This window comes from Rhipicephalus sanguineus, chromosome 3, assembly GCF_013339695.2.
Source record: "Rhipicephalus sanguineus isolate Rsan-2018 chromosome 3, BIME_Rsan_1.4, whole genome shotgun sequence".
NCBI classification, from domain to species: Eukaryota; Metazoa; Arthropoda; class Arachnida; order Ixodida; family Ixodidae; genus Rhipicephalus; species Rhipicephalus sanguineus.
In genome coordinates this window covers 79,323,091-79,342,824 of record NC_051178.1, presented here as the reverse complement: position 1 = coordinate 79,342,824, position 19,734 = coordinate 79,323,091, and the positions used below count along the sequence as shown (strand labels likewise).

Below are 19,734 nucleotides of genomic sequence, written 5' to 3'. Positions count from 1 at the left end.
ACCAGATGCCGGCCACGCTTTCACTTCACACACTCTGGATGCTTCACAAACGCGCCTTTTATATCTCACACTTCCCTTTCGCAGAGCTTTTGGTCAGCGAGGTGGGGTCGCTTTCGGGGAGCTGTAAAGTTAAGTTGTGCACCATGACCGTAGCCTCCGCGATTAGCTTCTGCAACGTGCCGTTGCTACGCGTCCGTCCTAATCGGCGCGTTTCCAATAGCAGAAGTGCAATGTTGTCATCTCCTTTACACACTGCGAGGTGGCGACCTTATCGCAAGCCTCAGCTTTGCTCGCCGCATCCATTCATATGAAAAGACAGTGTCGCCGCAACGGCGAAGCAATGAATGCGATAGCAATAAATTGGAATTCAACGCGAAGAACGGAAAACAGCTCAAAATTGCCAGCGCGTCGCTCGAGCCCAAAGGACGCACGAAAAGAACGCACACAGGACGAGCGCGAACTATCATGCGTCACAGCTCGACACTTGAAGCGCACTCATCATCATCATCATCATCATCATCAGCCTGTCTACGCCCACTGCAGGGCAAAAGCCTCTCCCATGTTCCGCCAATCAACCCGGTCCTGTGCTTTCTGCTGCCACGTAATACCTGCAAACTTCTTAATCTCATCTACCCACCTAATTTTCTGTCTCCCCCTCACGCGTTTGCCATCTCTTGGAATCCAGTCAGTTACCCTTAATGACCACCGGTTATCCTGCCGACGTGCCACGTGCCCGGCCCATATCCATTTCTTCTTCTTGATTTCAACTATGGTGTCCTTAACCCCCGTTTGTTCCCTGACCCACTCTGCTCTCTTCCTGTCTCTTAAGGTTACACCTATCATTTTCCTTTACATCGCTCGCTGCGTCGTCCTCAATTTAAAATGAACCCTCTTTGTAAGTCTCCAGGTTTCTGCTCCGTAGGTAAGTACCGGTAAGATGCAGCTGTTATATACCTTCGTCTTGAGGGATAGTGGTAGATTACCATTCATGATTTGATAATGCTTGCCGAATGAGCCCCAACCCATCCTTAGTCTTCTAGTTATTTCACTCTCATGGTTCGGCTCCGCGGTTACTACCTGTCCTAAGTAGTACCTGTCCTGAAGCGCACTGCTCAAACATAAAGCAGGATGCACGAAACGAACGAACAGGTACACATAGGACGAGCGCAAACTAACCCTCACAAGTGCTGCTTATTTCTGTTTGAACAGCGCGCTCCTTTCGCAAACGCGGCCGCTGCAGCGAGCGAAGTGACCTTCGTACGCTCTGTGACTTCAGCGCGGACATCGCGGGGAAAGCACAAGACATACGACCCCCCGCTCCACCCACTGGCCGCCCCCTTCTTTCCTCGAGATAAGCGCACGAAAGTGACCACGCCCTGCAGGGCGAAGAGCAGCGGCGTTCGCAGGAGCGGGGCGACGATCATTAAAGCGCGCCACGCGCGCACATCGCGCCATCTATGTGGTGACTAAGAAAGCATGCTGAAGTACATGGTGTATATAAATAGCTCGCCGTTAGCAGGCTAAAAGACATAACTGTTGGTGGCCTAACCGTCTAACGCCGCGCGCTGCAAAGCGGGAGGTCGCCCGTTGGAGTCCGCGCGTCAGAAACTTTTTCTGAATTACTTTTCTTTGAGGCATATATATATATATATATTGTTACGGGGAGAATATATATTCAAGGTGCGTCACAAAGGATGGAGAAAAAACGATTACGTCATCCAGGTAGCAGAGGCAGATGGACCACTTGAAGCCATGCAACAGGGCATCCATCATACGTTCAAACGTGGCGGGCGCATTGCACAAACCGAACGGCATCACTTTAAACTGGTAAAGGCCGTCGGGAGTGATAAAGGCCGTCTTCTCACGGTCCATCTCGTCAACGGCAATTTGCCTGTATCCGGAGCGAAGGTCGATTGAAGAAAAATATTGTGCACCGTGAAGGCAATCCAGGGCGTCCTCAATGCGTGGCAGAGGATAGACGTCCTTCTTTGTGATCTTGTTCAAATGCCGATAATCAACGCAAAATCGCCAATTGTTGTCCTTCTTCTTAACAAGTACAACAGGGGACGCCCATGGACTGCTGGAAGGCTCGATGATAATGCGAGAAAGCATGTCGTCGACTTCTCTTTGGATGATTTGTCGCTCAGTATGGGAGACGCTGTAGGGTCGCCGATGAGTTGTTCTCGCATCGCCTGTGTCAATCCGATGTTTAACAACTGACGTTTGTCCGAGAGGGCGGTCGCCAAGGTCGAAGATGTCCCAAAAGGACGCAAAGAGAGCGCGCAGTTCATCAGCATGTTGGGTAGGTAAGTCGGGTGCAATCATCTGAGTTAAGGCACCTTGTTCTGATGGAGTAGTAGGGGAAGGTTTCTCTGCACACGAATCTCTGTCGTAACTTAGAGTTGAAATGTGGCAGTCGGCCGCCGGCATGATTTCCGCAAGTGAAATGCCACGAGGGAGAACTTGTGGACATAGGCCAAAATTCACTAGCGGTAGACAGGAGGCGTTGTCCGTTATAGTAACGAGAGTGTGCGGAAACGCAACGTTTTGCGAAAGCAGGACTTCAAGATTTGGAGACACTATATAGTCACCGTCGGGTACAGGTGGTCCAGGTGAGACGCCGACGTAAGTAACTGTCCGTGGAGGAAGGCGAAGGTGATCTGCGGAACAGAGCCGGCTTGGAGGGCAACCGGGAGGGTCAACAGCAGTTGGTAGAGCGAGTTGCACAACGCCGGCAGAACAGTCTATCAAGACCGAGTGTTCCGACAAGAAATCAAGTCCCAAAATTAGGTCGTGAGGGCAATGTTCTAGGACGTAAAACATAACCGATGTGTGGTGTCCGGCGACGGTCACACGAGCTGAACACACACCAATCACGGCAGCTCTTCCACCATCGGCAGTTCGGACCACAGGGCTTGGGGCAGGAGTAACGACTTTTTTTAGGCGTGTTCTGAGGTCAGCGTTCATAACAGACACGTGCGCGCCAGTGTCAATAAGGGCCGTAACTGGTACACCGTCCACGTCTACACTTATAAGGTTCCGATGTGCGGGCAGGGTCAGTAGAGGATTTTGGCATCGGGTCGTGATTGCAGCATCACCTCTAGGAGCTGCTCCCGTCAGTTTTCCGGAGGTGAGCGCCGGAAGGAGCTTGGGGACGGCGATCGACGAGATGGGGGCGAGCGGGAAAAACGGCGTTGCGGCGAAGGTGAGCGGCTGAGTCGAGTGGGCAAAGAAGTGTCAGGCGTGTGCGGATGTGTTGGCGGCGATGAGCGTGGATTACCGGGAGGGAGGCGATGGGACGGAAAGTAAGGCCATGGTGTTGAGTTAGACCATGAACGGCAGTGACGAGAAATATGGCCTACACGACCGCAGTTGAAGCATATTGGCCGGTCGTCTGGTGTGCGCCATTCCGCCGGGTTACGATAACGTGGTGGAGCGGAAAAACGTCGGTTCGGTGTGACAGCAACAGTTGGAGTTGGTGGAGCATATTCAGGTCGATGAATTGAGCAGATGTTGTTCACGCCGACGTTGGCCAGTTCCTGACGCACGACGGACTGGATGAGGGAGACGGTGGCGTGATGGTTGTCGGAGTTGAGGGTTGGTGACGTCAGCGGAGCAGCGGCTACGATTTCTCGGCGGACAATGCGGACAACATCACTGGAACTTTCCGTAGAAGGCAGGCGGGGGTCTTCGCAGGTGGATGTAGCAGCCGTGTTAGGTAGGCGTGTAAACTGGTGGAGAACACGGCGGCTCTTGGCTTCCTCAAAGCGCCGGCATTCAGAAATGATGTCTTGTACGGTAGATGAGTTCTTGAATACAAGCAGGTGAAAGGCATCATCTGCTATACCCTTGATGACATGGGCAACCTTATCGGCTTTCGACATCTGCGAATCCACCCTGCGGCACAAAGCAAGCACATCCTGAATGTACGTAAGGTAGGATTCGGTGCATGTCTGAACGCGAGACGCGAGCTCTTTTTGGGCGGAGCGCTGACGTCCCAGAGGTCTGCCAAATAGCTCCCGAAGCTTTTGCTTGCATAACTCCCAGCTGGTCAGCTCTTCCTCGTGCGTTTCATACCAGACCTTCGCGGTGTCTGTTAGGTAAAAGATCACATTGGCCAGCATGAGCGTTGGGTCCCATCGCATACGTACGCCCACACGCTCGTATGTCTTTAGCCAGTCTTCTACGTCAACGCTATCGGTGCCCGAAAAGGTACCTGGGTCTCTCGGGGACTCCAAGATGAGGGCTGACGGGCCGGTTGGAGAAGGCACAGTAGCCGCTGAAGGGTCAGCATTGTTGACTTTCGTCGCCATTGAAGAGGCAACTAGGCGCCCGCTGCGAAGCTTCGTCTTGCGTGAAGTTAATGCCCCGCACCTCCACCAAAGATGTTACGGGGAGAATATATTTACAATATATATACAGGGAATAAACTCAGCGGCTGGCAAGATGGCGCCCAGCTTGCAGGGTCTGTCAACGTCGTGCTCTTTCTTGTCTTGTTCGTTGTCCTTTTCAGCCCGTCACTATATATATATATATATATATATATATATATATATATATATATATATATATATATATATATATATATATAAGTGCATGACGGCGGCGACGGCGACGGCAAAAATAAGCCGAGACTGTCCATATAATTGCTATCGCAATAAAATAGTTCTGCTACGCACGCCTGCCTCGCCTAGCTGTAACACCGCGTTCTTCGCTTACGCTCGCCCCGAGAGAAATCGCGGCCGGACTAGTGGGGAGACACGACGCGCGTTGCGTTTCCCTTCAGTCCTGCCGTAGTGTTCGGTTGGCTCTGGAAATGAGGCAAAAGAAAAAAAAAATATTGTGACTAACATCATAACGTTGTCTGCAAAATGCATTTGTTCCTATTGTCATAGAGTGCAGCGGCATATTTTTAACGCCTTCCTATATTTAGCCAGGAGATCCAGTAAATGCCTCTTCTACCCCAACCGACTGCGCATATGCAAAATTGTCAGCTTATCGTCAGGATATCAAATATCAGGCGTAATTTTCTACACACTGCTTGTCACCTACAGAAACGACAAGGAAATCGATATGATACATACGAAAATTGTGTATCTTATTTGATGGCTGTGTGGCGTTCTTTAGTATCAAAGGAAGTATCAAAGGAAGCATGTTATAAACGCTATCTTAGGCGACTTGGCTCTCAGGCTAATAGGAGTTTACATTAAAGCTGGATGTCCTCGAAACAGAGTATTTGGAACAAGGGCTAATAGAACAGAAAACGCTAGATAACGCCAAAAAAGCCCTGGCTAACTATGGCGCTTTTTCTAGTCCGTCTACGCCTGGCACGATCGGCTACATCGCAGGTCTAAATGCCACTTCGGTCAATATGTTTAACATACGTTGTGATGGAGCTACAGTAACTACTGGATTCATGAAAGGGGCAGTGGTTAAGCACTCAACTTGTTGGGTACGCTCTTGTTAAGCTGAGCAAATGGGAAAGCTCCGATTATTTCATTGGAAATAGAAGAAAAGAACAATAATGTCCCGTGGCACTATTTGCTTGTTCTAGACACCAGTCTAAACTCATGGAGGCATGCACAATAACTCAGCCTTGGCGGATAGGGCTTGATCTACGAAACGATAAATACGCTGTAAAATATGTGGCACAAAAACCAGCCGACGCGGACTTACAAGCTCAAACAGACGTTTATTAGCGTCCGCATGAGCCCAGAACGTCAAGATGACTCCTTCGTTCCTGGTAGAACGCGCTCACGAGCTCGCTAGCCCAAAACTCGTCTTCGTCTTCTTGAAGGCTGAACGCGGGAAATTCAACACATTCCCGGCCGCGCAATGGTGTCGCGTCTTTTTGGTCAGGCGCTTTCGGTGTTGTATTCTCCAAAAGTCCTCTGTACGCGTTCATGCTTCCGCTTCTTCGATATGGCCCTGAGGTGTATTCGTCAGCCTTCTACCTTTCGAGTTAATCCTTCACATGCCGAAGCTTCTCTCGCCATTTGGCGTAGAGACTGAGGACGTCCTCTCCTGCCAGCTCGCGGATGTGGGCGAGCAGGTCCATAGGGCTCTCAGCACATGCTGCTTCGACGGTTTCAGCAGCAGGCGCCTGTTGCCAAAACGGTCCAGCGATGTCCTCACGTTCAGGTTTTATTTGCTGGGAAGACAATTCTGTAGTCTTGGGTCCGATTCTTGCAGAACTTGATGAGGTTGCGTCTTCTCGTGTGAGCAGTGAGGGACGCTCTTGAATTTGCTGGATGGCAGCACAGTCTTGCGTGCACAACCAATCATCCTTCGGGCGATTCGTCAGGCTACCCAATTGTGTGCGACTTCCAACAGTCTGCTGATGCAGACACGCCACACAATGTCCTGGCTGTTTCTTTTCTGTCTCTAATTCGGCATGGCGTTGTTCCTCGACCAACTGGTGCATCTTGATCAGCAGGGGGGAAATCAGTTTGAGCTTCTCCTCCGACACAAGCAGCCGCTTGCGCACCTCGTCCAGCTCCTGAGTCAAGTTCTGTATTTTGGACTCGTACTCCATCGACACGTGTGCCTGAGCAGCTTCCCTCATGACTTTCTCCAGATTATCTTCAATGTTCTCATGAAAAGTTCGCCCCTCAAAAAGCAGGCGTTGAAGCTCCTTCAGCATGATTGCATGGTCCGTGTGCTCCCGCTCACGAGCAGTCTGTTCCTCGCGCAACTTCAATCGCCGCTTGGCCATATTGGTATCCATCGAAGTGGTCTCCTCGATCAAGCGTCCCTGAACTTGAACTTGTGCATCATTGTTCTCCTGGATGCTTTGCTTGTGGATAGCATAGAATGCAGGCTCCAGCCTCTGACTTTTGCGTGCTCGAACACGCTCTTCGATTCGGGTCTCATATCGCTGGAGTCTTCCTTTTTCCTTGCCGATGATTCCGCGGAATTCTTCTGCAGTGTCGAGTTGGGTGGTCATGTCCGTTAGTGGGGGGTGAAAAGTCTTTGATGATTTGGGGTCCATGCTGCCTTGTAAGGTCCACCCACGCTTTTTCACGGTAGTCAGCGTTTTTTCGTTTCCTGGTCTGGAAACTTTTCCGGTCATTTTGACGTCTTCCCGCTGCATTCGCCTTAGCTTATCAGGGTCGCACATAGTGGTTGCATGACGACCTTTGCAGCCCGAGCATGTAACTCTACGCCTGCAATCCCTTGCTCGGTGTCCTTTAAATGTGCATCGAAAGCACCGCATGTCGGCAGAAAGAAGTTTCTTCTTCTCTGGCAGCGATAAGTCCATGCTACATGACTCTGTCAAATGCTGCGTCGATTTGCAGAAATTGCAGCTCGAGTTCGTTGCAGTTATAGCAACTTGGCAGTGAAGTACTGATGATGTTGGGACTGCACTGTGAAAGTGAGGACTCTCATTGTCTTTAGGATGCGTCGCCTCGTCGTATCCTTTCTCTTCTGCAAAGTCACTCCTTTCGAGGCTCTCCACTTCAATAGAGACAAAGTGAAGAAGACGCTCTAGTTCCGTGTCATGCTGAACGTTGTTGGAGCTTTCAGGTTGTGTCGCGCAGGATCGATGATATGCCACGACGATGTCACGTGGCAATGCCCTCAGCAGAATGTCGCGCAGCATCGATGAAAAGGATGACTTGCTGATGCCAAGCGCCTCCAGTCCCCGCGTGTTAATCAGCACATGGTCATATAACTTGCGCAGTTTGGCCACTTCGTTAGACGAACGCACAGGAGTAAGCCTTCGAAGTCTTGAGAAATACTCCTGCTCCAAGCGCTTTTTGTCACCGAAACGTCTTTTCAGGATGTCTAACGCGTCTTCGTAGCATGCTTCGGTGGTAGGAAGCCCCGCTATAGCTGCCGCTGCGTCTTCTTTCAAAAACAGCCTCAGGTAGTTAAATTTGTCGCTAGTTGAAAGATTGCCGTTCTGGTTGATTACCTGATCGAATTGTTCCCAGAACTCGCTCCACTTGCACAAGTCACCAGCGAAAGGGTTAATCGTCAGCTTCGGTAACTTGGCTCCTGGCCTACCAGAAGGTCCCATAGCCGCTGGCACGTCGCGAACTTCGATGTGCAGTGACACTGGAGATGTTTCGCTATGCTGGCGGCGTTTGCTCTGGAGCTCGGCTAAGATGCGGGTCGCGTTGTCCTCATATTCAATTACGGTAGCGTACTCCGCCTCGAATGCCTCCTCACTTATGTGGCTCTCCATCTCATCATTAATCTTCTTCAGCTCCTCGTTATTGCTCTTGAGCCTCTCATAAATCGAGTCGATCTGTCGCACTGTCGCGTCATCATTCTCAAGTAGCACACTTGCCTCTTGTATAAGCTTGGTGTTCTGGGCCCTTCGCGTGGTCCTCTTCATCTTGAGCTTGTCCATGGCGATCAGCTGATCTGTTGGCCTCCGTAGTTCGCGGCTGTTGTTCCAGTAGGTAGCCACCAGCGATGTCCCTTGACGGTAGCTCCCGGCTGTCGCCTCCCGGGTTTAACGGTACCAAATGTAAAATATGTGGCACAAAAACCAGCCGACGCGGACTTACAAGCTCAAACAGACGTTTATTAGCGTCCGCATGAGCCCAGAACGTCAAGATGACTCCTTCGTTCCTGGTAGAACACGCTCACGAGCTCGCTAGCCCAAAACTCGTCTTCGTCTTCTTGAAGGCTGAACGCGGGAAATTCAACAACGCCACGATATTTAGTTCATTAGATAGTCTCATGGAAATATTGAAGCTCTCTAGTCAAGTCAAGCGTGGTAGGGTGAGGCAGAAAGTTAGCTGTGGAGATGAGATTAGGAAGCCTGCGTGGACATCCTCGGCCTAGTGAACACGGGAACGGGTAAACTGCAGAGATATCAAGACGCCATTACTCTGGAAAACTAGCAGTAGTGCTGATAATGATGCTGATGACCATAAAGCTTTGCTCGCAGATATGGAGCAGCATTGATATTTGATTGCAGTACTAGATAAATCCAGGTATATTAAAAATACAAAAATATTGTCGTCGTTGAAGACGACAGTCGGTACGTCAAAACCAACAGTTGCCAAAGGCAAATCCAATTTTGAGAAGAAAATTTCTGTCGCAGTAAACTCGTTCGCGAGGAGGATGAACATGGATTCGAATTCACATGTCAGGTCTAGCAGACATAATAAGCATTTTATCTCAACTATGCATGCTGAAAAAGACAATCTCATTAAAAAGGTATCGTTCGTGGCCTGGATCGGTAGCTATAGGACAACGAAATATCATTCCATTGATTACAACTGTCATTTCCTTGATTGCGTAAGGAAGGAAGGAAGGAAGAAACAAGCGGAAAGACAGGGAGGTTAGCCAGTTCTTAGACCGGCTGGCCACCCTGTGCTGGGGGAAGGGGTGAGGGGGATAAAAGATAATAGAAGAGAGATGTAAGAAAAAAAGGAGAGCAAGAAAAGGAAAAAAAAAACGAGAGGGGAAAAAGGAAACGAGAATGTCACTACTTAGGGTGTCTCTGAGACCACTTGTCCGTAAGAAGCGCAATAATGCTTTTAAAGCCTTCTCTGCTGAAGATGGACTCGGCCAGGGTCCCAAAACCCTTTGTTCCGACAAAGGGCGATTATCAAGTTTACCTAGCGCATTGGAAAGTTCTTGTCTTGGCGCACTGAAACGGGGACACTCACACAGAAGATGGGAGATCGTTTCTTCGCAGCTGCAGTAATTGCATGTGGAGTTGTTGGTCATTCCAATCAGACAGGATTAGGCATTCGTGAAGGCCACGCCAAGCCACAGGCGGCACAGAAGCGTCTCCTCAGGTCGCGATATTCCTGACGGAAGACGGAGCTGGAGATTGGGATCCAAGCTGTGTAGACGAGCGTTGGTGAACTCAGCCGAGTTCCACTGGGCAAGTGTGAGTTCACGTGCCAGCGAACGAAGTCTTGTAGCTGCGTCGGTTCTGGAGAACGGTATATCTGCGTAGTGGTCACTGTCATGTGCAGATCGGGCGGCCTCATCCGCACGGTCGTTACCGTATATACCACAATTGCCCGGTATCCACTGATACGCTATGTTATGTTGTTTCTCGACTGCATGGTGGTGGAGGAGCCTTATAGCAGCGACTAACTGCTCATTAGGCCCATAACGAAATGGCGACATAAGACATTGAAAAGCTGCCTTGGAGTCAGAGAAGATGGACCAAGCTTGCGAAGGTTCTTCAATTACAAATTCTAGTGCTGCACGGATGGCTAGATGATGTTTGCTACGGCTAGCTGACTGTATTGCGAAAAGTAATGTGCGTGTTTAGGATTGAGTACTCTTCCTTTTAACTTTCCGTGCAGTGATGTGTCACTGAAATATAACCTGCAGCTTGATACTGCCGCTCAACCTGTTGTATCATTTAACATAGGCGGTACCTCTACGCTTATCATAATTTAACCTATGCTAATGAGGTATATAACCTAATTAAATTTATTTGTTTTGCTTTTTTTATGAAAGTACATTACGGCTGAACCAACGTAACAGTTTCTGTATAAAGGCCCTTGTGAACTGAGGTCTTGGACAACCTCACATTTGTCTGATTCGTGCGGACTTGCTCCTCCGATTCGAACGGTAAGAGTATTTGTGCAGTTTGATGTACGGTATATCCCATTAGTCTTTTGAATAGTAAATGCACAAGGCACCCTGTGAATTTTCATCCAGAGTTCAGAAGAATGCATACAAAATGGTCTTACATTTCGACAACAGAAATATGGCACTGCAATTTTTACAACAATAAAGAATTTGGCCCTGCCTTTTGCTGCCCGCATTCAGAATGAGTGATATAAATTCGGAATCACATTTCATGTTGCCGCGGAGCAAGCTTGCATGAAATGTGTCGGCACAAAATCCGTGAAACTGTGAAGTTAAGTTCTGTTACCTTTCAAGTTAATGAGACTCAGATTGTGCAAAATTGGAAGATAGTCAAAGCGTCCAAAATCTACCTGGCAGAAATATGTAACACAGTGCTATTGTATTGCGCAAATGAATAATTATTACTCTGAATGGAATTCCTTGCGGGTATACTTAATTCCTAAAGAATTGCCCATGTTTAACTTTTATTTTTGGCGTTTAGAAGATTGCCATTTTCAATATGTCACGTGAAATGAGCAGAATTGTTCGTTTTATGCTTCACGTATTAGAAACAAGGAAATATTGGCATATGCTAATTGTCTCAGTAATTTCCAAGTATGCCCTAGTATTTACCTTCAGGTGAGTCGTGCTTTTTGTTTCAGGCGCGACACACCTGCGTTAATTGTGGGTATAAATGAGCGTGGATGAGAACCCATCTGCCTCAGACCACCCCAATTTCACCTTGCCTCTTCGCATTCGAGTGAAGCGGTCACTAAATGAAATGATGATTGAGAACGTTCTCGAACACTTGATAAACTTCGTTAAAACTGATGTCCCCCATTTTCAGCTCTAAAAAACAAGTTCTCCACTAAAAATAATCTTGATTTGAAATAATCGTACTTATTGAATGCCACATATTGTTGCAAACGTATAAGCAATATCACTTACAAAGTTCACACCCTCGTTCTGTGTTTAGTGGCTGATGTTTTCTTTCGCTTTTACGTGGCACGAAGTTGCATTCCCTAGAAAGAATACCTCCACCTAAAGTTAAAAGAAATATAACAGACGCCATTAGACTTTGCACTGCTAATCTGATTAGATAAACAGACAGCACAACCGGCCGAGCAATTCAGTGTTTCCAAAGACCTGCGATACGTTTTTATAGAAATCAGAGAATGCTTATTGCAGAGTTAGTTGGCTGCCAGAAATCGGGGTGTATCACTTATGAAATTGATAAGTTCTCAAGCAGCGTGCAAATGAAGAAATTTGATTTAAACCAAAGAGGAATCAGAATACCGCAGGATGTATATAAGGAACTTTCCGTTGTTTAAAATAACCCGCTTTTCCATAAACTGTAGCATGTCGTTACTGCATGCGAATACAAAAACAAACTTGAAGATAATTTTCTTAAATTCTTATATCTCCTCACTGAACGGGACACCTGCAAATAATATTTCCCCTATTGCCGTTGTTACCACACAGCATGAAATATTTATTACGTTCTAGCTGCGAAAATGAGCAGAAAACGAAACAAGGGCACTGGGTCGTGGAGCTCCTTTCTTTGTTAGCTACAACCTATAAAATATATCAGATATTGAAGCCAACGAATGTATAGAAATTATATTTGTACGCATTAGACGAAATGTACATTGAAATTGAAGTGTAGTGGCCCCTCTGCTTTACTCTGCTTCGTGAGCTCTGGACATCAATAAAATTACCAGATCTTGTTTCGTAAGCACGCTTGTGTATTACGTAAAATGTTTTCTTTAATGAAATATTCTCTTACTTTTGCTGAGACGTTTTTAACCGTGTAAGAAATATACGCACTTTATCCGAAAATATTCACATACCATTTCATGCATTTCCCTTAGGTTATGAAAATCATGAATTGGCGAAATTCCAACTAGCCGAGATGTCTGCTATAAAGGAAGCGTAGCACTAGATCGTAGTGCGGCATATTCACTTTTTTTTATTTTAGCGGCAAGTGTATTTGAGTTGTTGATCATAAATGCAGCAGCATAATCGATGCTTTGTAATTTTTTAGATGAACGATGCCAATTTCTTGAAATTTTCAGGATGCTTCCCATGTATACAACGTGATGTTGAAGGCATATCCTTCTATATAACGTATATTTGCTTGACTTTGTACTTAGAGCAGGTGGATTGCACTATATACATGCCAGTTGAAAAACTGATAATTTTATTACTGAATTCTTGATTTTTGGGTATGTGTCCTTGTGAACTCTATTTGCAGGCACACACATAATGAAGGGGTGCCTAGAAATCAACCTTGTTGTCGTGGCCACCACCATAATAGTTATGGTTACGTGAGCAGTTGCGTGATTGTGTGCGCTTGACGACCTCAACTATCTAAAAATTTCTAGTCGTCAATGAATACCTAATCAAGTGGAATGTTGATTCTTCCATTTTTGGCGACTCCTTCTAGATTTATCCTCGTTGCGCAGTTAGGGATCCAGTAATAGTAAAGATTAAGCGTAGCGTAACGTTTTTCAGGGGCGTACAATCCTGAAGCAATACAGCACAAGTGCTACAAGAGGTGTCCATATCTCAGTCCTGCGTACATGTTTCCCAAAAACGTTTAATTCGTATGCGCTTGGCAAGCGTCTTTATGGTAGTCACCTGACTTGGATGCATTATCTACTGCTTTATAGATTATGGTTAGGGATTTATAATGTGCAGAAAACAGAACATGTTTCTACAATAAATGACCCTTGTTAAACTTGAAGCTACATAACCATTATAACATTCAGAAGCGAGGATTCTTCTATTTTTGCTCTTGTACAAACATTTCATTGGTCAAGCAAGTGTGTGGAAGAAAAATGCACTGATAACTCATTCGCTTTTCTTTGTTCCTAGCCCACTTTACATTTTAAGACAGTTGTTCTGGCATTGCAGTTGCAAATATCGTGCTAGAATTTGATATTTTGACCGCATTCTTCATTAAAACCATCAATAATTAGGAAAGTTGATAAGCAGAGCCATAAAGAAGACAGAAAGTGGTGCGATTATTTTGAGATGTAGTACAAATAAGTTAGACAGTTAGGGTAAGGCGGGGGAAAATGCGACAAAAGTTTGAAAATAGTGATTATTTTTTTTATTTCACTCGTTATCGTAAAATGTCAACACAGGAACTTTCTTTTCGGTACAAGGTATGTGCTACGTAAATATGGGCATGCTGCGACTGTTAAAATATTAATTTGAAAAGAAACAAAAATGCACCATGTGTCTCATTTTGCCCCAACCTGCGGGGAAAAATGAGACGCTGCGTGAAAAAATTTATTCTTTCAGTTCTTGCAGTAGAAGCACTTCAAATGCACTCCGTGGGCCGCCACGCAGTCTTCATGCGCCCAGTCTTTGCACTCCACGCATTGAATCTGGACAGAACCCCGCGCTGCGTTGCTCTGAAACTCCTGAAAAGCATTCAGCGTCTTTTCGTGTCGTTTTCCTCCCTGGAAACTCTAGGTGATAATCTCTTGTACGTCAGCACCATCCTTAACAAAAAAAAACATATATAATGAGCGCAAATAAATGGTTCACTTAATAGGACACTCTCTAAGGCAATTCAATGCCTTTTTGTCGCGTTTGCCCTTTCACATGCCCGAATTAAAAAAAAATTGCCCTTTGGTCCACGGCACCAAATGAACTAAACTTTTGATGCCATGTAGCTAGTAGTATAAAGTAACAACATAAATACTTACGTTGTAGTACTGACGCCGTAGTAGCTTCATGCACGGACCCGAATGTTTGGCCGAGCAGAATTTCGCCCCTTTTTGGTGGGTCACGAACACACTGACATCAGCCGCGCAATTGTTCTCGCGCGAACGCTGTGAGCAATCATAAGCTTTTATACAAAAAATATCGAAAACAACCGGCACGTATCAGTGAAATACAGAAACAAAGAAAATGTACTTTTGGTATTAGCTATTGAGGGCGGCAAAGTCAAAATGTCAGCGTTTTGCCCCGCGTCTCATTTTGCCCCCCCCCCCCCCCACCTTACCCTAGAAGGTGTGAACGGCCACGAGTGAAAATGCTGATGACGCAACAATAAAATTCAATGATGCCTGTCATGTTGTGCAAATATTCTGGTGAACTTAATAATTAAATACATTCGTATCTAATAATTTTTGCATTGTTGGTTTTCATTACACCCCAGCGGGGAAGAGGACCCAGCCTGCCACCTCAACCTGACGAGAGCGCACCACAGTCGTAATATAGCTTGAGGCAACACACGTGGACCGTCTCACGACCAAGGCGGCGCTTGTCAGTGGATGGCTTGGCCGACTAAACCACATTGACGGGAGAGGGGCATTTGATAACACGGTAAGGGTCGGTATGCCTCGTTCAAACTTAGGCGTCAGGCTGGACGAGTGTAAAGGCAGGCAGAGCCATACATTGGTGTTGGCGGCGAAAGTGTCCCGGGCCAGGTGGCGGTCATGCTGATCTCTCTGGAGGGGTTCACTGCCAGCGGTGAGTGACACCACCAGCGGACGACACTCTTCGGCATACTGTACCATTTCAGAAACGTGACTGAATTCCGAGGCATCCGGATTATATGGTAAAGTTGGGTGGAATGCGGTTCATGGTCCGCGGCCATATAAAAGAAAGAATGGGGAAAAGCCTGTTGTAAACTGTGTCTCAGTGTTATACGTGTAGCTCACGAAGCGGAAAACGGCATCTCACTTGGAATGGTCAGGCTCAATATGCATCCAGGCATGTCTCCCGGCCTTCGGTCGATGCATGCCGCACGGTATGCCGCACATCTACGCAGGCTGTAGATGGGCAGCATACCGCACGGCATGAATTAAGAACTGTTGCGGGACTTACAATAAAAGCACGCAGCCTCAGTCACTCAGTTGCTCACGTGGTGCACCATGACGCAGAATGAAGTGATCTAAGATGAAGGTGGCCACGTCACAAGCACCAGGCGAAGGGCGCACCGCCGATCTGCGTATTTTGTAAGATAGTCTACTGTCACAACCACCCGACGATTGCCAGCAACAGAGCATGGGACTCTTCCGTATACACCAATCCTTAGACGGCGAAATGGGCGTCCAGGACGTGACAAAGCCTGCAGTGCACTGGGTGAATGCGGAAATGTCTTCCGTCGTTGACCCAATGAATATGAGCGAATGCATTGTCGCAGAAGCTGTACATACCCCGCCAGTAGCAACGTTGTCGGATCCGCTCATACGTTTTCAGCGCGACAGCGTGTGCATGTTGCGGTTCAGCAGAAAAATATGCGCAGACATCTGATCGCATATGGCTAGGTGTGACGAGCACAAATTTACGGCCCGCCACTTGATAGATGCGACGGTATAACAGTGCGTCCCGTACTGCGAAATGCTCTGCTTGGGGGCAAATGGCACGTAGGTATCTGGAAGTGTAAGGGTCGGAGAGAACCTTGAAGAAAAATACGATTCAAGGGTCCTTTGGCTGTTCCGATGGCATGTCTGTAAGGCTAACAGCAGCTAGGTGAAAGTCAGCGGTTGAGTTTTCTTTTTCGCAGGATTTCACGGGTGATCGTTAGAGCACATCCGCGGCAGAATGCTTTCGCCCGGATCGGCTGATGAGGCTAATGTCAAATTGTTGTAGGTGAATAGCACAGCGTCCAAGACCACCACAAGGACATTTCAGTGAAGCCAATCAACAAAGCGCGTCATGATCACTCACCACGTCGGAAGTCTAGCCGTACAAATATGGGTGAAACTTGTTAACGACTGCTCAATCGTGAGGCACTCCTTTTCGGTAACAGAGTTATTTATTTCACCTTCGTCTGGGCGCGGCTGGCATAAGCGAATTCATTATCTGACAAACCGGGTCTGCATTGCGTGAGTACTGCGTCGGTGCCGACGCCTCTGGCATATGTGTATTTCGGTTGGCCCTGTATGGTCGTAGTGGCGCAGGTGGGGCGGTGAAGTAATTAGTTGGCGCTGTGTAGGGAAGGCTCCATGAGAGGCTTGTGACCATTTCAAAAGATCCCCAGGGCCAGCAAGTAGCTTACTGAGCGCGGCTGTGTTAAAAGCAATGCTCCGTAATTCTGTGAGTGTAGTCGGCTTTCTAAATTCAGAAACAGCGCGAAGTCTGTCGGAGTCACGTAGAATGCCGTGTTTTGAAAAGACGGGACCGAGAATGGTGAGCCGTGAAGCCCCGAAGTGACATTCCTTTAGGGTAAGTTGAAGGCTGGCATTGGAGAATAGTGCGCAGTTGGAAGGCTGGCATGGGAGAATAGTGCGCAGACGAGTGAAATGCGAAATGAAATCGCGTGAGAAAACGGCAACGCCATCGAGATAACAAAAGAATACCTTCCATTAGAGACCGCGCCAAATGATGTCCATGATTCGCTAGAATATTGGTGGTGTATTGCGAAGTCCGAATGCCATTACTGCGAATTCGTAGAGGCAGCCCGGGCTGCCGAACGCTGTCTTCGGACGATCACACTTGGCCATTGGGACTTGCCAATAAACCGAACGGAGGTTTATTGAAAGAAAGGATTCGGCAGCTTGTAGACAATCGAGGACTTATCTATGCGGGCAAGATGGTAAAGATCTTTCGTCGTAATATTGTTCAGGCGCCTGTAGTCCACTCAGAATCAAATGGAACCGTCTTTTTTCTTGGCGAGTACAACCGGGGAAGACCAAGCACTACGAGAAGGTTTGATGGTTTGATTATTTCGCGCTGAAGCATGTCGTCAACTTGCTGTGTAATTACGTGACGCTTTGCCCGTGACACGCGGTAGGGGCGCTGGCGCAAAGGCGTATTAGTCCCAGTGTCAATTTTGTGAACAACGGTGTTCAACTTAGCGCCGCTCGCGGTAACTCAAATGAATCTCTGAACTCGTAGAAAAAGGTAAGAAGCTGCTCTCTTTGAGCAGGAGCGAGGCGGCTGTCAATATAACGGTGAAATACATCCGAGGACACGCTACCCGGCGCAAGGCGACCACAGGCGCATCACGAAATACAGCTAGCTCACATCTCGGCGCGAATGCAGCTCGACAACGGCGTGATGGCGTGATAAGGAATCTCATCGCAAGATGACACCGTGGGAACACGAAGCCAACACGTGAAATTCAATGTTTTACAGCGAAAGCTATTATGAGATCATTCCACCGGCCGTTTTTGGCGCCGTAGTTGTCCGCCAACGTCGCCACCGCCGCCGCCGCCGGTGTCCGTAAGCAGTATCGCTCGAAATAAGAAAAAAAAAACGAAATAAGAAAAAAATTCTAGGATGGAACGAGGCTCGAACTTAGGCCCTCTGCGTGGGAGCCCAGTGTTCAACCTCTGAGCCACGCCGGTGCTTGAAACTGCTTCGCAAAAAGGTCCTATACAGGCTTCATGTAGGGAAGGAACCATATTAGCATATGCAATATAGCGTGGTAGAAGAGTAAAATAAGCACCAAGTGTCGCGCAACGCGAATCCTGTAACCAGGCGTCAAACAATGCGAATTGCGCAACGAGTAGGTTGTTGAATGCTTGTAACCCATTACAAAGGGCTCTGCCATAATTCTTCATCATCATCAGGCACAGCATCAACAAAGTGCGCATAACGCCTTACATGCGTTTAGCAGGTACCACGGCTCTCCGTAGAATGACGAAAAATGGCACAGTGCCTGCTGCCCTACGTCTCAAAAATTACAATGATCTATAGCGTAGTGGTTTCCTCGCAAGTGCACTTGTATTGGTTGCCAAGGAAGCCCATAAGCGCATGATCCATTTCCTCGGGGTCTCAGTAAAATTATAATAATTCATAGTGTAGCGGGTTCCTCGCAAGTGCACTTGTATTGGTTGCCAAGGAAGCCCATAAGCGCATGATCCATTTCCTCGGGGTCTCAGTAAAGTTCTGCGCTCCCCCCCCCTCCGTCTCTCTCCCACGTCAACGTATGTTATACAGCATGACGGGAGAGGGAAATAGCGACCGGGCGTCACGGAATGCAAATTACATAACTGGTGGGCCGTTTAAAGCTTCCAACCCATTACACAGGGCTGAGCCATAATTCTTCATCGTCGTCAGTCGCCGCATCAACAAAGTGCACATAATGCCTTACAGACCTGTAGCTGGTGCCTCGCTTCTCCGCCGAATGACGAATAATGGCTTAGTAGGTGCTTCCCATCTTCACAGAAATTGAGATTTATGGCGTAATGGGTACGTTTCTAGTGTACTTGTATTGTAGCCCTTAGAGAGGTTACAACGGGCTCTAGAAACGCCGCTCTTCCAGCTTTCGCTGTGACTGTGCTGCGGTTTCAGCGCAGGCCTGGCGTTTTTTTTTCAACACGTCTCGAATGAAGACTTTGACCGTACATACCGGAACCGGCTCAATTTGCTCTGCGCTCACAATATGGAGGGAAACAACTGGAGACAGCGTCGTGGCTTTACGATTAGAGCGGCAGAATCTGACTAATCACAGACATGTTCGCATCAGTATTTATGACCCCAAGAGTTCGTACACTCTGCACGAATGCCTTCCACATTGGGGATCACATGCGACGACTTGGACAGGTGGAGGATGACGCAGCTCGTGCCTCCGGAGCAGCGGCTGTCAGTTTTCCGTCCTATTGGAAGTGGGCCGGTGGCGCATAGGTGGCACCGAACGCGCCGTGGTTGGGCGTGGTTAAGGGGATGAACAAGAAGCGAACGTTTGGGTTCAAAGTTGTTTATTGATCAAGCTGTATTGATCAAGTATGTTTGTTCGAGTAGAACAGTGTCAAAAAAGAGCGCCAGGGCCATCGGGTGGATCTTGTCGTACTTCTTTCGCAGAGGACACGCTCGCCACTTGTAGCGCCACATGCGGTGGTTGAAGGCCTCATCATCTGGAAAGACCTTGTTTGAGAGCACAATGGAGGGCGTCCTGGAAATGGTCTGGTCAGCTGAGTATTTCACAGCCACCGAGTCTAAGACACCACCAAAATTTTCTTGACAGCATAAAAGCAGAAAACTCACAGTTTGACTCGTTCCACACGCCGATGCGACGGCCCACGGCGTCCTGTAGTGGAAAGCTAGGGTGGCGGTTAACGTTACGGATTGTACCGCGGTTAGGGTAAAAAAGTTTTTTCCCGCACTTGGAGGGGCCCAATTTCTATACAGTTTTTCTTGGGGACCGCTTTCTCGACCAGGTAACATAGGTTGTTTACAAAGGCAGGCACTTCTTCATGGATGCCACTA

The 19,734-nt window shown here is 47.7% G+C and overlaps 2 protein-coding genes across 2 annotated transcripts; both read right to left on the bottom strand.

Moving 5' to 3' along the window:
* Nucleotides 1-5,962: 5,962 nt before the first annotated feature.
* Nucleotides 5,963-6,946, bottom strand: LOC119385603 (GRIP and coiled-coil domain-containing protein 1-like). The gene has a single exon (XM_037653012.1). The coding sequence runs from the start codon at nt 6,944-6,946 to the stop codon at nt 5,963-5,965; it is 984 nt and encodes a 327-aa protein (XP_037508940.1).
* A 316-nt stretch (nt 6,947-7,262) lies between these two features.
* Nucleotides 7,263-8,359, bottom strand: LOC119385602 (uncharacterized). Its single transcript, XM_037653011.1, has 2 exons — nt 7,570-8,359; nt 7,263-7,282 (listed from the first exon to the last, which is right to left on the bottom strand). The coding sequence occupies exons 1-2, from the start codon at nt 8,357-8,359 to the stop codon at nt 7,263-7,265; spliced, it is 810 nt and encodes a 269-aa protein (XP_037508939.1).
* Nucleotides 8,360-19,734: the final 11,375 nt, after the last annotated feature.

What these genes read in the sequence shown, in the direction of transcription:
- LOC119385603 (XM_037653012.1), bottom strand. Translation starts at nt 6,946, where the DNA reads ATGACCACCCAACTCGACACTGCAGAAGAATTCCGCGGAATCATCGGC.
- LOC119385602 (XM_037653011.1), bottom strand. Translation starts at nt 8,359, where the DNA reads ATGGACAAGCTCAAGATGAAGAGGACCACGCGAAGGGCCCAGAACACC. An exon ending in TCTGCTGAGGGCATTGCCAC is followed by an intron (nt 7,283 to 7,569) that starts GTGACATCGTCG and finishes AAATCGACGCAG; the next exon opens with CATTTGACAGAGTCATGTAG.